Genomic DNA, 15,383 nt, shown 5'->3' with positions numbered 1-15,383 from the left:
ATGAGGCATAAGTGGAAGTAACCTGCTTGCAAGGAGTCCAGCCAAGATTTTATTGTCGATGTTAGTCGGGATGGCGGACAAAAGGAATCACAGTGGTGGGAGACTTTGTAAGGTTTGACCAGAAGCGCCTCTGTTACCAGTAGGGTGCAGTACAACCGTGGAACTTGCTTCATGGGAGACAGATTGCATTTGTGGGGCCAATATACAAGGGTATTCTTTACCGAACTGTGGGGTGAGGCAATGCGGTCCTGTAGTCTTGCCGCCAGGAATGCTCCTAATTGCTGCAATGATGTCCACCACATCAAATGGAACTTCTAGGTAGCATTGGTGGGCATCATCTAATTACAGCAACTGAATGGTGTAAAGGTAGATGCCCACTGTGTCTAAGGGAGTATCATGGTGAGAGCTATGTAATGTAGGGTAATATGTCCTCCTCACCTGCATAATATCCTCAGCAGAACAACAAGATTGCCCCTCATCATCAAAGAGTTCAGTGATGCACGAATTACAATGTTTTTTTCTGAGCAATGGTGCAAGGTTCTATCACCCTTCTCATATGTACAAGCAATGGCCTCCATGTGTAGGAAAGTGCGTTTCCGGCTCTGCTTGCTCCTGGTACTCGAAGAGCTAGTGACTTATTTGAACTAATATTTGTGGGTTCCTCAGGTCAAAGTACTGCATTTACAGTGAGTGCAATTCCTGCTCCATACGGGCAATGCAGTAATGTAGCACTCCTAGCTGCCTAATAATGCATGCCCCGCAGATGTAGGCTTTGACGGCATCCCACAGCAAACCATAGGACGCTACAAAGAAGGCATTAATGAGGAAGAACTCAATGGTGTCCACTTTGATTTTGGAGTAGAAGATTGTAAGGAAATGCCTCCTTGGCACGGTTACCCCCTGACTTTTTGCCTTTGCTGATGCTAAGTTTTGATTTGAAAGTGTGCTGAGGCCTGCTAACCAGGCCCCAGCACTAGTGTTCTTTCCCTAACCTGTACTTTTGTTTCACAATTGGCACACCCTGGCATCCAGGTTAGTCCCTTGTAACTGGTACCCCTGGTACCAAGGGCCCTGATGCCAGGGAAGGTCTCTAAGGGCTGCAGCATGTCTTATGCCACCCTGGGGACCCCTCACTCAGCACAGACACACTGCTTGCCAGCTTGTGTGTGCTGGTGAGGACAAAACGAGTAAGTCGACATGGCACTCCCCTCAGGGTGCCATGCCAACCTCAAACTGCCTATGCAGTATAGATAAGTCACCCCTCTAGTAGGCCTTACAGCCCTAAGGCAGGGTGCACTATACCATAGGTGAGGGCACCAGTGCATGAGTACTGTGCCCCTACAGTGTCTAAGCAAAACCTTAGACATTGTAAGTGCAGGGTAGCCATAAGAGTATATGGTCTGGGAGCCTGCCAAACACAAACTCCACAGCACCATAATGGCTACACTGAAAACTGGGAAGTTTGGTATCAAAATTCTCAGCACAATAAATGCACACTGATGCCAGTGTACATTTTATTGTAACATACACCCCAGAGGACACCTTAGAGGTGCCCCCTGAAACCTTAACCAACTACCTGTGTAGGCGGACTGGTTCTAGCAGCCTGCCACACTCGAGACATGTTGCTGGCCGCCTGGGGAGAGCGCCTTTGTCACTCTGTGGCTAGTAACAAAGCCTGTACTGGGTGGAGGTGCTTCACACCTCCCCCTGCAGGAACTGTAACACCTAGCGGTGAGCCTCAAAGGCACACCCCCTTTGTTACAGCACCGCAGGGCACTCCAGCTAGTGGAGTTGCCTGCCCCCTCCGGCCACGGCCCCACTTTTGGCGGCAAGGCCGGAGGAAATAATGAGAATAACAAGGAGGAGTCACTGGCCAGTCAGGACAGCCCCTAAGGTGTCCTGAGCTGAGGTGACTCTGACTTTTAGAAATCCTCCATCTTGCAGATGGAGGATTCCCCCAATAGGGATAGAAATGTGACCCCCTCCCCTTGGGAGGAGGCAAAAAGAGGGTGTACCCACCCTCAGGGCTGGCTAGTAGCCATTGGCTACTAACCAACCAGACCTAAACACACCCCTAAATTTAGTATTTAAGGGCTTCCCAGAACCTAGGAACTCAGATTCCTGCAACCTAAGAAGAAGAGGACTGCCAAGCTGAAAAACCCTGCAGAGAAGATGGAGACACCAACTGCTTTGGCCCCAGCTCTACCGGCCTGTCTCCCCCCCTTCTAAAGACACTGCTCCAGCGGCACTTTCCCCAGGGCCCAGCGACCTCTGAATCCCCAGACGACTGCCCTGCTCTAGAAGGACCAAGAACTCCCGAGGACAGCGGCTCTGTTCACCCAAGACTGCAAGTTTGTAACAAAGGAGCAACTTTAAAACAACCTGCGTTTCCTGCCGGAAGCGTGAGACTTGCTACTCTGCACCCGATGCGCCCGGCTCGACTTGTGGAGAAACAACACTTCAGGGAGGACCCCCCCGGCGACTGCGAGACCGTGAGTAGCCAGAGTTGCCCCCCCCCTGAGCCTCCACAGCGACGCCTGCAGAGGGAATCCCGAGGCTCCCCCCTGACTGCCTGCTTCCCAGATCCAGACGCCTGGTAAAGACTCTGCACCCGCAGCCCCCAGGACCTGAAAGATCGGAACTCCAGTGCAGGAATGACCCCCAGGAGGCCCTCTCCCTTGCCCAGGTGGTGGCTACCCCGAGGAGCCCCCCCCCTTGCCTGCATCGCTGAAGAGACCGCTTGGTCTCCCATTGAAACCTATTGAAAACCCGACGCGTGTTTGCATACTGCACCCGCCCGCCCCTGCGCTGCTGAGGGTGTACTTTCTGTGCTGACTTGTGTCCCCCCCGGTGCCCTACAAAACCCCCCTGGTCTGCCGGCCGAAGACGCGGGTACTTACCTGCTGGCAGACTGGAACCGGGGCACCCCCTTCTCCAGTGAAGCCTATGTGTTTTGGGCACCACTTTGAACTCTGCACCTGCCCGGCCCTGAGTTGCTGGTGTGGTAACTTTGGGGTTGCTCTGAACCCCCAACGGTGGGCTACCTTGGACCCAAACTTGAACCCCATAGGTGGTTTACTTACCTGCAAAAACTAACAAACTTACTCCCCCCAGGAACTGTTGAAAATTGCACTGTCTAGTTTTAAAATAGCTAAATATGATTTATGTGAAAACTGTATATGCTATTTTGCTAATTCAAAATTCCTAAAGTACCTACCTGCAATACCTTTCATTTGAAGTATTACATGTAAATCTTTAACCTGTGGTTCTTAAAATAAACTAAGAAAAGATATTTTTCTATACACAAACCTATTGGCCTGGAATTGTCTCAGTGTGTGTTCCTCATTTATTGCCTGTGTATGTACAACAAATGTTTAACACTACTCCTTTGATAAGCCTACTGCTCGACCACACTACCACAAAATAGAGCATTAGAATTCTCTCTTTTTGCCACTATCTTACCTCTAAGGGGAACCCGTGGACTCTGTGCATACTATTCCTTACTTTGAAATAGTGCATACAGAGCCAACTTCCTACACTTTGGAAGAGAGATTCTTCTAAAGTGAATGCTTGAATTTCACCTACCTTAAGGAAGTAATTGCTACTAGGAAAGCAACTTTCCATGAGAGAAACTGAAGAGCGCAATAATGCACGGGTCCAAATGGTGGACCTATAAGCCTTGTGAGCACAATGTTAAAATTCCAGGCAGGACAGTAATATACAAAACGTTTCCAATTAGCTGCACAGCATTGACTGGTTGTAGGTTTACTTGCTTCCTTTAAAATGTCCATACATTCTGATGGAAGCTGTAGATATCCAAACTCTATGAAATCAGGAGCCAAATCACCAGGTTAAGCATACTGGGATTGGGGTGCCCAATTTGACCTTTGTTTTGAGTCAATTGGTCCGGTCTGTTTGGGAGCTTGTGATGTGGCACTATAGATAGATAGATCAAACAGTGTTGTGTACCAGTGTTCATATACCCACGTGGGAGCTATGAGTATCAGTGAGGGAAGTGTGACGGATCTTGTTGCCTAAAAACAGAATTAGTGGGAGAGGAGTTAAGGCGTAAGCAAATATCCCTGACCAATTGATCCATGGAGCATTGCTCTTGGATCGAGGGTGTGGGTACCTGGATGCGACGTTTGGGCATTTTGCATTTTCGCTTGTTGCGAAAAGGTCTATGTTTGGTGTTCCCCACATGTGAAAGTACTGTTGAATTACTTGTGGGTGAATCTTCCATTCGTGTATTTGTTGTTGCATCCTGCTTAAGAGGTCCACTAGTTGGTTGTGTCTCCCTGGGATATACTCTGCTAATAGGTGAATGTAATTGTGAATTGCCCACTTCCAAATTGTCTGTGCTAGAAGGGACAATTGGGATGAATGTGCACCCCCCCTGTTTTTGCAGATAATGCATTGTTGTCATGTTGTCTGTCCTTATTAACACTGTCTTGTGTGTGATCTGTGACCGGAATGCTTTGAGTGCATTCCAAGTGGTTTATGTGGTAAGTCTGCTGGATTGAGACCCATTCTACCTGTATAGTAAGATTGTTGAGATGGGCTCCCCCAACCTGTCATTGATGCATCTGTGGTGATTATGGTCTGTGGCAAAGAGTGCTGAAATGACATCCTTTTGATAAGTTGGGGTGATTCCACCATTGCAGAGAGTTGTAAGTCAGGCTGTCCAATAACACTAGATGGTGAAGTTGACCCTGTCCCCGAGACCATTGCTGTGAAAGACACTTTTGTAGGGGTCTCATGTTTAGAAATGCATTGGGCACTACTGAGAAGCATGATGCCATCATTCCCAATAGTTTCATAATAAACCTTATTGTGTAAGTTTGATTGCATTGTAGTTGAGATCTGAGACTATGGAACGCTTGAATTCTTTGTGGGTTTGGGTAAGCTAATGTTGACTGAGTGTTCAGAGTTGCTCCCAGATATGGTTGTATTTGCGCTGGATGAAGGTGAGACTTCTGGTAATTGATTGTGAACCCTAGACTGTGTAGGGTATCGATTGTGTATTGTTCGTGTTATTGACAGGCGTAGGAAGTTGGCTCTGTATGCACTATTTCAAAGTAAGGAATAGTATGCACAGAGTCCAAGGGTTCCCCTTAGAGGTAAGATAGTGGCAAAAAGAGATAATACTAATGCTCTATTTTGTGGTAGTGTGGTCGAGCAGTAGGCTTATCAAAGGAGTAGTGTTAAGCATTTGTTGTACACACACAGGCAATAAATGAGGAACACACACTCAGAGACAATTCCAGGCCAATAGGTTTTTGTATAGAAAAATATATTTTCTTAGTTTATTTTAAGAACCACAGGTTCAAATTCTACATGTAATACTTTGCATGAAAGGTATTGCAGGTACGTACTTTAGGAACTTTGAATAATCACAATAGCATATATACTTTTCAAATAAAACACATATAGCTATTTTAAAACTAGACAGTGCAATTTTCACAGTTCCTAGGGTAGGTAAGTAATTGTTAGTTCTTGCAGGTAAGTAAACCACCTACGGGGTTCAAATTTGGGTCCAAGGTAGCCCACCGTTGGGGGTTCAGAGCAACCCCAAAGTTACCACACCAGCAGCTCAGGGCCGGTCAGGTGCAGAGTTCAAAGTGGTGGCCAAAACGCATAGGCTTCAATGGAGAAGGGGGTGCCCCGGTTCCAGTCTGCCAGCAGGTAAGTACCCGCGTCTTCGGAGGGCAGACCAGGGGGGTTTTGTAGGGCACCGGGAGAAACACAAGTAAGCACTGAAAGTACACCCTCAGCAGCACGGGGGCGGCCGGGTGCAGTGTGCAAACACACGTCGGGTTTTCAATTGGAATCAATGGGAGACCAAGGGGTCTCTTCAGCGATGCAGGCAGGCAAGGGGGGGGGGGGGGCTCCTCGGGGTAGCCACCACCTGGGCAAGGGAGAGGGCCTCCTGGGGGCCACTCCTGCACTGGAGTTCCGATCTTTCAGGTCCTGGGGGCTGCGGGTGCAGGGTCTTTTCCAGGCGTCGGGATCTGGGAGTCAGGCAGTCGCGGTCAGGGGGAGCCCTGGGATTCCCTCTGCAGGCATCGCTGTGGGAGGTCAGGGGGGGCAACTCTGGCTACTCACGTTCTCGTAGTCGCCGGGGAGTCCTCCCTAAAGTGTTTGTTCTCCACAAGTCGAGCCGGGGGCGTTGGGTGCAGAGTTGCAAGTCTCACGCTTCTGGTGGGAAACACAGTTGTCTTTAAGTTGCTTCTTTGGAAACAAAGTTGCAGTCTTGGGTGAACAGAGCCGCTGTCCTCGGGAGTTTCTTGGTCCTTCTAGAGCAGGGCAGTCCTCTGAGGATTCAGAGGTCGCTGGTCCTGGGGAAAGCATCGCTGGAGCAGTGTCTTTTCGAAGTGGGGAGACAGGCCGGTAGAGCTGGGCCAAAGCAGTTGGTGTCTCCGTCTTCTCTGCAGGTTTTTCAGCTCAGCAGTCCTCTTCTTCTTAGGTTGCAGGAATCTGATTTCCTAGGTTCTGGGGAGCTCCTAAATACTGAATTTAGGGGTGGGTTTAGGACTGGGAGGGCAGTAGCCAATGGCTACTGTCCTTGAGGGTGGCTACACCCTCCTTGTGTCTCCTCCCTGAGGGGAGGGGGGCACATCCCTATTCCTATTGGGAGAATCCTCCTTCTACAAGATGGAGGATTTTTAAAAGTCAGAGTCACCTCAGCTCAGGACACCTTAGGGGCTGTCCTGACTGGCCAGTGACGACTCCTTGTTTTTCTCATTATCTCTCCTGGACTTGCTGCCAAAAGTGGGGGCTGTGTCCAGGGGGGGGGCATCTCCACTAGCTGGAGTGCCCTGGGGCATTGTAACACAAAGCTTGAGCCTTTGAAGCTCACTGCTAGGTGTTACAGTTCCTGCAGGGGGGAGGTGTGAAGCACCTCCACCCAGAGCAGGCTTTGTTTCTGTCCTCAGAGAGCACAAAGGCTCTCACCGCATGGGGCCAGAAACTCGTCTCTCAGCAGCAGACTGGCACAGACCAGTCAGTCCTGCACTGAACAATTGGGTAAAATACAGGGGGTATCTCTAAGATGCCCTCTGTGTGCATTTTTTAATAAATCCAACACTGGCATCAGTGTGGGTTTATTATTCTGAGAAGTTTGATACCAAACTCCCCAGTATTCAGTGTAGCCATTATGGAGCTGTGGAGTTCGTTTTTGACAGACTCCCAGCCCATATACTCTTATGGCTACCCTGCACTTACAATGTCTAAGGTTTTGCTTAGACACTGTAGGGGCATAGTGCTCATACACATATGCCCTCACCTGTGGTATAGTGCACCCCTGCCTTAGGGCTGTAAGGCCTGCTAGAGGGGTGACTTACCTATGCCACAGGCAGTGTGAGGTCGGCATGGCACCCTGAGGGGAGTGCCATGTCGACTTAGTCATTTTCTCCCCACCAGCACACACAAGCTAGCAAGCAGTGTGTCTGTGCTGAGTGAGGGGTCCCTAGGGTGGCATAAGACATGCTGCAGCCCTTAGAGACCTTCCCTGGCATCAGGGCCCTTGGTACCAGTTAGAAGGGACTTACCTGGGTGCCAGGGTTGTGCCAATTGTGGAGACAATGGTACATTTTAGGTGAAAGAACACTGTTGCTGGGGCCTGGTTAGCAGGGTCCCAGCACACTTCTCAGTCAAGTCAGCATCAGTATCAAGCAAAAAGTGGGGGGTAACTGCAACAGGAAGCCATTTCTTTACACCTGCACTCTCCCCATGGGGCCAGCAACATGTCTCTGGTGTGGCAGGCTGCTGGAACTAGTCAGCCTACACAGACAATCGGTTAAGTTTCAGGGGGCACCTCTAAGGTGCCCTCTGTGGTGTATTTTACAATAAAATGTACCCTGGCATCAGTGTGCATTTATTGTGCTGAGAAGTTTGATACCAAACTTCCCAGTTTTCAGTGTAGCCATTATGGTGCTGTGGAGTTCGTGTAAAACAGACTCCCAGACCATATACTCTTATGGCTACCCTGCACTTACAATGTCTAAGGTTTTGCTTAGACACTGTAGGGGCACAGTGCTCATGCACTGGTACCCTCACCTATGGTATAGTGCACCCTGCCTTAGGGCTGTAAGGCCTGCTAGAGGGGTGTCTTACCTATACTGCATAGGCAGTGAGAGGCTGGCATGGCACCCTGAGGGGAGTGCCATGTCGACTTACTCATTTTGTTCTCACTAGCACACACAAGCTGGTAAGCAGTGTGTCTGTGCTGAGTGAGGGGTCTCTAGGGTGGCATAATACATGCTGCAGCCCTTAGAGACCTTCCCTGGCATCAGGGCCCTTGGTACCAGGGGTACCAGTTACAAGGGACTTACCTAGGTGCCAGGGTTGTGCCAATTGTGGAAACAATGGTACATTTTAGGTGAAAGAACACTGGTGCTGGGGCCTGGTTAGCAGGGTCCCAGCACACTTCTCAGTCAAGTCAGCATCAGTATCAAGCAAAAAGTGGGGGGGTAACTGCAACAGGGAGCCATTTCTTTACAACAGGTTTGAATGGTGCTGTCTTTTATGAGCCAGTTGTCCAGCTAGGGAAAGACATGCACATACTGTCTTCTGAGGTATGCTGCAACCACTGCTAGACATTCGGTGAATACTCTTGGTGCTGTTGTTACTCCAAAGGGTAGCACTTTAAATTGGTAGCGCATGCCTGCTATCACAAACCTTAAGTATTTGCGGCGTGCTGGATTTTTAGGAATATGGAAGTAAGCATCTTTTAGATCTAATGCCGTCATGTAGTCTTGTTTTTGTAGTAAAGGAATGACATCCTGAAGAGTGATCATGTGGAAGTGCTCTGAAAGAATGAATTGAGTGAGGGGTCTGAGATTGAGGATTGGTCTGAGAGTGCCAACCTTTTTTGGTATGAGGAAGTACAGAAAATATTCTCCTGTCCCTTGTTGAGTTATAGGTACGACCTCTATTGTACCTCTTAGTAGAAGTGACTGTACCTCTTGTTTTAATTGAACATGGTGTTCCGGAGAAAGCCTGTGTGAGCAAGGGGGAATATTTGGTGGAGTGGAGATGAGTTCTAGACAATAGCCATTGTGGATAATTGGCAGTACCCATTGATCTGATGTAATGTTGTGTCATTGATGGTAGAAATATTGCAGTCTTCCTCCCACAGGAGATGTGTGCTGTGTGGGGATGCTAAGAAAGTCACTGATTTGATGAGGTGGAGGCACCTCTTGTGGCAGTGGACTTCCCCATGCCTATAAGGTTGTGTTCTCTATAGGACCCTTTGAAAGATCCTCTAGAATAATATTGTTGTCCCTCCTTTTGTTGGAACGTAGAGGCTGCTGATGTTAGGGGGTTTAAAACTCCCTCTGAAGTGAGGCCTGTGAAAAGTACCGCAAACAGGTGTTGCGTAAAGGGCACCCATGGCCTTAGCTGTGTTCGAGTTCTTTATTAATTTTTAGATGGTGGTATCCACCTCTTGTCCAAATAACTGCTGTTTGTTTAACAGCATATTAAGGACCGCTTGCTGTATCTCATGTTTGAATCCTGAGGATCGTAACCAAGCATGCCTACTGATTATTACACTAGTGTTTATACTCCTAGCTGTGGTGACTGCTGCTCCTAGGGCAGACCTAATCTGGAGCTAGCCTGTCCTGCAACTACCTGCTGTGCCCTTTTTCGGTGTTCCGGTGGGAGATATTGCAGGAACTCCTGCATCTGGTCCTAATGGGAGTTGACAATTCTCCATTGATTTGCAGCTTGAGTGGCCACTTTTGCCTGCTGCACCAAATTTCCTGCTTTCCTTATCGGGGAGGGGCATCCCCGGTGGATTGACTATTTGCCCTCTTTCTCGCTTCACTCACAATAATAGAATCAGGTGGCAATTGCTGACTGATGAAGAGTGGATCTGATGGTACAGCTTTATATTTTGTATTCACTCTTGGCGTCAGTACCCTAGCTTTTACAGGTTCTTACTCTGTGTGTAGAGGATAGAGTGTTAAATAAAAAATCATCCTCTATAGGATCTGAGTGCAGTTGCACATTGTGGTATGTGGCTGCTCTAGTAATAACCTGATTATAAGCTGTGGTATCTTCAGGTGGAGATGGTCTACTCGTATATAGATCAGGGCATTAGATGAGATAGGGTCTGGGTCATACAAAGCCCATAGGTCTACACTATAAGTATTGTCACCCATGTAATCCTCATGTGAGGAGCCAGGAAATTGCATTGTGCAGGTGAAGGTGGTAGAGTATCAGGTGGTGGAGAAGTGGGAAGCAAAGGAGAATGCGGTGGTGAAGGCTGATATACTGCCTTTGCTTTCTCCTTGTGTTTGAAGATCTTGGCAGGTGAAGGTCCAGCTTCCAAACTGTCTTGGAAAGATAGTTTCTTTTTAGTTATAGGAGGAGAGGCAATATTTTTTCCAGTATCCTTATGGATTTGGATCTTTCGTTGTTTATGGTCCATCCCTTCAAGTATGGGCCTAATGTTGGTTGATTCTTCTACAGATGGAGCATATGTCTTTCCCACAGTTTTGTGCTCCAAAAGATTGGTGACCGACTGCTTTAATTGTGCCGAAAATGTTGACTGATGCAGATGGATGTTTTTTCAGCTCAGAAGAAGAGCTTGGGTGCTTCGGCTCCGAGGCAGTAGATGAATGCTTCGTTTCCCAAATGGAAGCTTCCACTTTCCGGTTCAACCCCGAAACAGGTGTGGCAGTCTGTTTGGTCAAAAGCATTTTGGTCTTCTTTGATGTTGAACCCGAGGGCCGGTCTTCAAGATGTAACTTTCGGGCCCCACAATGGCTGACAATCAGTGGTGGACCCAAGACCAATTGTGATGACTTTTTGGAATGTTTTTGTTGATGGGAAGGGGCTGGCATACTCTCGTACTGCACCGTAGGAATCATTTTGCTGTCCCCATCAGAGTCAACGTCGGAATCAGAGTCTGAAATGGAAACTAAAGTCTGCGCTTGTTCTTCATCGAAAATGTTGGGCGTTTGTTCAGTCGACTTCGATGCCATCTCCAGCTGATGCGCTCTCCGATCCCGCAGTTTTTTCTTGGAGCGGAAGGATCGGCAGGCCTCACAGGTTTCTTCCTTGTGATTGGGAGAGAGGCAAAGATTTCACACCAAATGCTGGTTGGTGTAGGGCAACTTAGCGTGGCACGGAGGGCAGAATCGAAACAGAGTCTGATCCATGAGCCTGTGACGCAGTAGGCCCGAGAGGAGCGCGTTCGCCTGAAAGGGCATTTAGTCGTTCCCGACGATACAATCGGATTGAGTGTAGTTAGAAAAAACGTATTAAAAAAACGATACCGACGTTAAAAGGATAGATAGAGACGTTCAGATAGTACTGAACCGAAATCTACCGGAGCGAGAGGAAACATGTCCGAACCCGACAGCGGAAAGAAAACAATTTAACAAAGGAGTCGATGCCCATGCACACTATCACTGAGAGGAGGAGTCATTCAATCCTGTGACTCAAAGGACTTCTTCGAAGAAAAACTATTTTTAACACTCCGGGCCCAACACTAGATGGCGAGATAATGCACAACATGTGTATCTGCAGCTACACATGCCACGAACATATATATTGATATATATTAATACACACATGCATATATATGTATATAAAAAAAAGTGTTGTTAGGGGTGTGATTTTGGCTGGAGCTTAAAAAAAATTGAATCTCTGCTCACCCTCATCACTGGGCTGATCTAAACTCCTGCTTTTTTTGTAGGGGTAGTTTTGACTATAGCTATGGGATAGAGGAAGAAGTAAGCAACAGTAATAGAGCACAGTTAAATATTTATCCATGGCAAACCCACCTCTTAAACCAAGAAGGGACTAACATCTGACCTTACCTTCAATGTCAGGCGAACAAATTCCCACACATAAGGGGGGTGTTGAGGAAAACAGCTTGCAAATCTAGTCGAAACATATTGGTGGCAGTTGTAGCAGAAGAAGGAGGCTGCAAATGAGGTGAGGATGAGGGAAGCCTGGAGAGACAAGTTTAATTTGTCTTGCTTTACTTATCACTGAGAGGACGAGGCTAACTATGGAAATTCCATCAGTGTTCAAAAGGATATCCTTTATGATGCATGGTCTGTTGATAAGAGATGCTATACACCTTTACGCTCAATTCTATCTCATTTACTGCATTTCCTCCTTACAGGGATCAAGGCTAGGATCACAAATCTTGAATAGAGGTTTTTCAGGGCTCTAGAGACAGTGGGAGTGAATCTAAGGCTCTATACTTTCTGTGTTGAAAAAGTATGGCAGGCAGCATAGCCTTTCCTCCACTGGTTTTTAAATAGAGGCAAGGCTTCAAAGAAAGGTTCACATTTCACTGATCACAAAATCAGCCTTTTAAAACATCCAGCCAGCAATGTCAGGGAAAACTTCCACAAGATAAAGGCACGAGCTAAGTAGTAGTATGGAATTGAGAGAGGAGGGTCTGTATCACCTTGAGGCAGCCCTCCTAAGCACTCTAGTACTCCTGAGTCAGTAGAAGTGTTATAATCTCTGTAATATCTACAATACTGCAGAAGGTTGTCCTAGTCGGGGCCTGACCCCGCATAAAGGTTGTCTTCACAGGATGCATTCATCTGAGAAAAAGTTAAGCCAAAAGAGAGGCCTCACTGTCTGGAACTGCCCCTTCATTCTCTCATTGATCTTGTTCCCTTTACTAGCAGTGTAGTTTCTCTTTTTACCTCAAGCCTTTCTTTGTCCACAATGTACTATCCTACAGCAGCTGCAAAGCAACTGTTTCCAAGGCTGTATGCTTGGCAGATATGGTGTGACTAGAGGGAGGGGGATGATGTTTATAATCTGTAGCTATTAGAGCCACCTGTGATTGGTTGCATGGATAAGTATGAAACATTCACCCAGATGCAAGTCTGCATTGCTAGTTTAATTAATAGCATGGAGGTGTGTGCGGATCTTTCCCATTCTGCATCCATCCACAACGTACTTATTACATATTACCATGTACTTCAGCCATGTGGCGTGTGGGTGGACCTCATAACATCATCCTCTATAGGATCTGAGGGCATTTGCACATTGTGATATGTGGCTGCTCTAGTAATAACCGGATTATAAGCTGTGGTATCTTCAGGTGGAGATGGTCTACTCTGATATAGATCAGGGCATTAGATGATAGGGTCTGGGTCATACAAAACCCATAGGTCTACACTAGCAGCGATTTGCTGCTGTTCAGGTCAGACACACAATTACAGGAGAAAGCGTAAGAGCAGGTTATAGATTTTTATTTTTAACTGATACTATGGTGCTGGGAACAGTTTACAAAATACCATTTGATTGGCACTGTATTTCTATGTTGACCTGCATTTAGGTTGTTATCTCATAGTTCATTTGATGCTGGATGTTGAAGTTCTCGTGAGTGGAAGGAGTTTGGGCACAATAGTGACTAATGTGAAATGAAGCACATATTTGTAGGGTTAATATTGATATTTGAGACTCTGCTATAAAAATAATTTCCACATCTTGAAACCAAAAGGCATGAGACACAACATTAATTGGAATGTTTATCCCAAACCTACTTCAAAATACTCTTAAGGAAAAACAAGTTCTGCTTACAAGTAAATCTATACGTATTCTGATGAACAATAATGTGATTATAGGCAACAATCAGACAAGAAGGAGATATATGTTGCAAAACTTCTTGACCTTCTCATTACCTTCAATTGTCACCACATGGAAAGGTTACTGTTCAAATTCCATCACACTGCCAATTTTAAAACTTAACCTGAAAATAGCAGCATGTAGATTAACATACCCCATAGAAGAAGATATAAACTAATGCAAATGTAAAACATAATCAGCACCACAATAAGGACCACTGTATTCACTTGACCAAACTTACTGAATGCTTAACCCAATTACAACAATTTACCATTCAAGTTCATTAAAGATGAGAAGAGTACAACATTTCTTTATGTGTAAAAGGATACAACAATGCTGCTCTTTTCATGCCAACAGGGCAAGTTAATGAAGCTTCTGTAGGGTTGCCTTTCTGTGTCAACTGAACGTCACAGCTGTCCTCCTCCAAAAGGGCTGGACTAAAGCCATTCTGTACAATATCTGCTGGTTTGTCTACGTTATCTTCTGAGCCAACATCAATGTAACAAAGTACAGATTCTAGATCCACATTCTTATTTTCTAAAGAAGCATTACTGATGCTAAAAGGAAAAACAAGAACAAAGCACATGTATGTCAATTCTGCTATTAAGTGTTCTTTAGTCAAGCTTACTACATATGGTTAGGAAATATTTGTTTGCAGTCAAAAATAATTCTATACCCTTCATTGCCCACATGAAATATTTTTGTCTATTAGGTCTCACTATAACTCTGATTTGAGAAGCTGTGCGTCAGGCTCCTAATTCATGGATAATGGACGTAAACCGCACTAGCTCTTCTTCTGGTCTTTTGTTTTTCCTAATACTAATAGCTGGCTTTCCCAGATGGACAAGGTCAAGGGAGGTGGCCCTTTTTGAAATTTTTTTTTTGACCAACAATGGTTTGATCTGTTTGAATGACTGTTTTCCTAAGGCCATTCCGGCTCCTCAAACCTTTCAATTACGCCACCACTGTTGAGCTATTGATTATATATTTATAGGAAATTCAATATTACTAAATATTTTAGGGTGAGGGCCTATAGGAAAAATTATCACTGGATGATTAAGTTACAGTTCTAATTGGAGAAATATTGCCAACAGACTCGGTTCTCCCTTTTGCAGTGAACTTTTCCAGAAGACTTACTATGTTGTTGGACCCTCTACATCTTAAAAAGCTGTTGTCCTTACAAGCTATACACTTTCAAAACATGGACTGTAAGGAAATGCCTCCTTGGCATGGTTACCCCCTGACTTTTTGCCTTTGCTGATGCTATGTTTTAAATTGAAAGTGTGCTGAGGCCTGCTGTAGGAAGTTGGCTCTGTATGCACTATTTCAAAGTAAGGAATAGTATGCACAGAGTCCAAGGGTTCCCCTGAGAGGTAAGATAGTGGCAAAAAGAGATAATACTAATGCTCTATTTTGTGGTAGTGTGGTCGAGCAGTAGGCTTATCCAAGGAGTAGTGTTAAGCATTTGTTGTACATACACACAGGCAATAAATGAGGAACACACACTCAGAGACAAATCCAGCCAATAGGTTTTGTTATAGAAAAATATATTTTCTTAGTTTATTTTAAGAACCACAGGTTCAAATTCTACATGTAATATCTCATTTGAAAGGTATTGCAGGTAAGTACTCTAGGAACTTTGAATCATTACTTTAGCATGTATACTTTTTACATAAAACACAATTCCTATTGGGGAATCCTCCATCTGCAAGATGGAGGATTTCTAAAAGTTAGAGTCACTTCAGCTCAGGACACCTTAGGGGCTGTCCTGA

At 46.0% G+C, this 15,383-nt stretch overlaps 1 protein-coding gene across 1 annotated transcript in view; it reads right to left on the bottom strand.

Annotated features, from left to right (window-relative positions):
• Nucleotides 1-15,383, bottom strand: part of NOL11 (nucleolar protein 11) — a 425,248-nt gene that overhangs the window by 81,244 nt on the left and 328,621 nt on the right. The window contains exon 14 of the mRNA XM_069199905.1: nt 13,941-14,168. Within this exon, the coding sequence (XP_069056006.1) occupies nt 13,941-14,168 (228 nt within the window). The remainder of the gene's footprint in view (nt 1-13,940; nt 14,169-15,383) is intronic.

This window comes from Pleurodeles waltl, chromosome 7 (genome assembly GCF_031143425.1).
Source record: "Pleurodeles waltl isolate 20211129_DDA chromosome 7, aPleWal1.hap1.20221129, whole genome shotgun sequence".
Taxonomy (NCBI): Eukaryota; Metazoa; Chordata; class Amphibia; order Caudata; family Salamandridae; genus Pleurodeles; species Pleurodeles waltl.
This window is presented reverse-complemented; position numbering and strand designations above follow the sequence as displayed.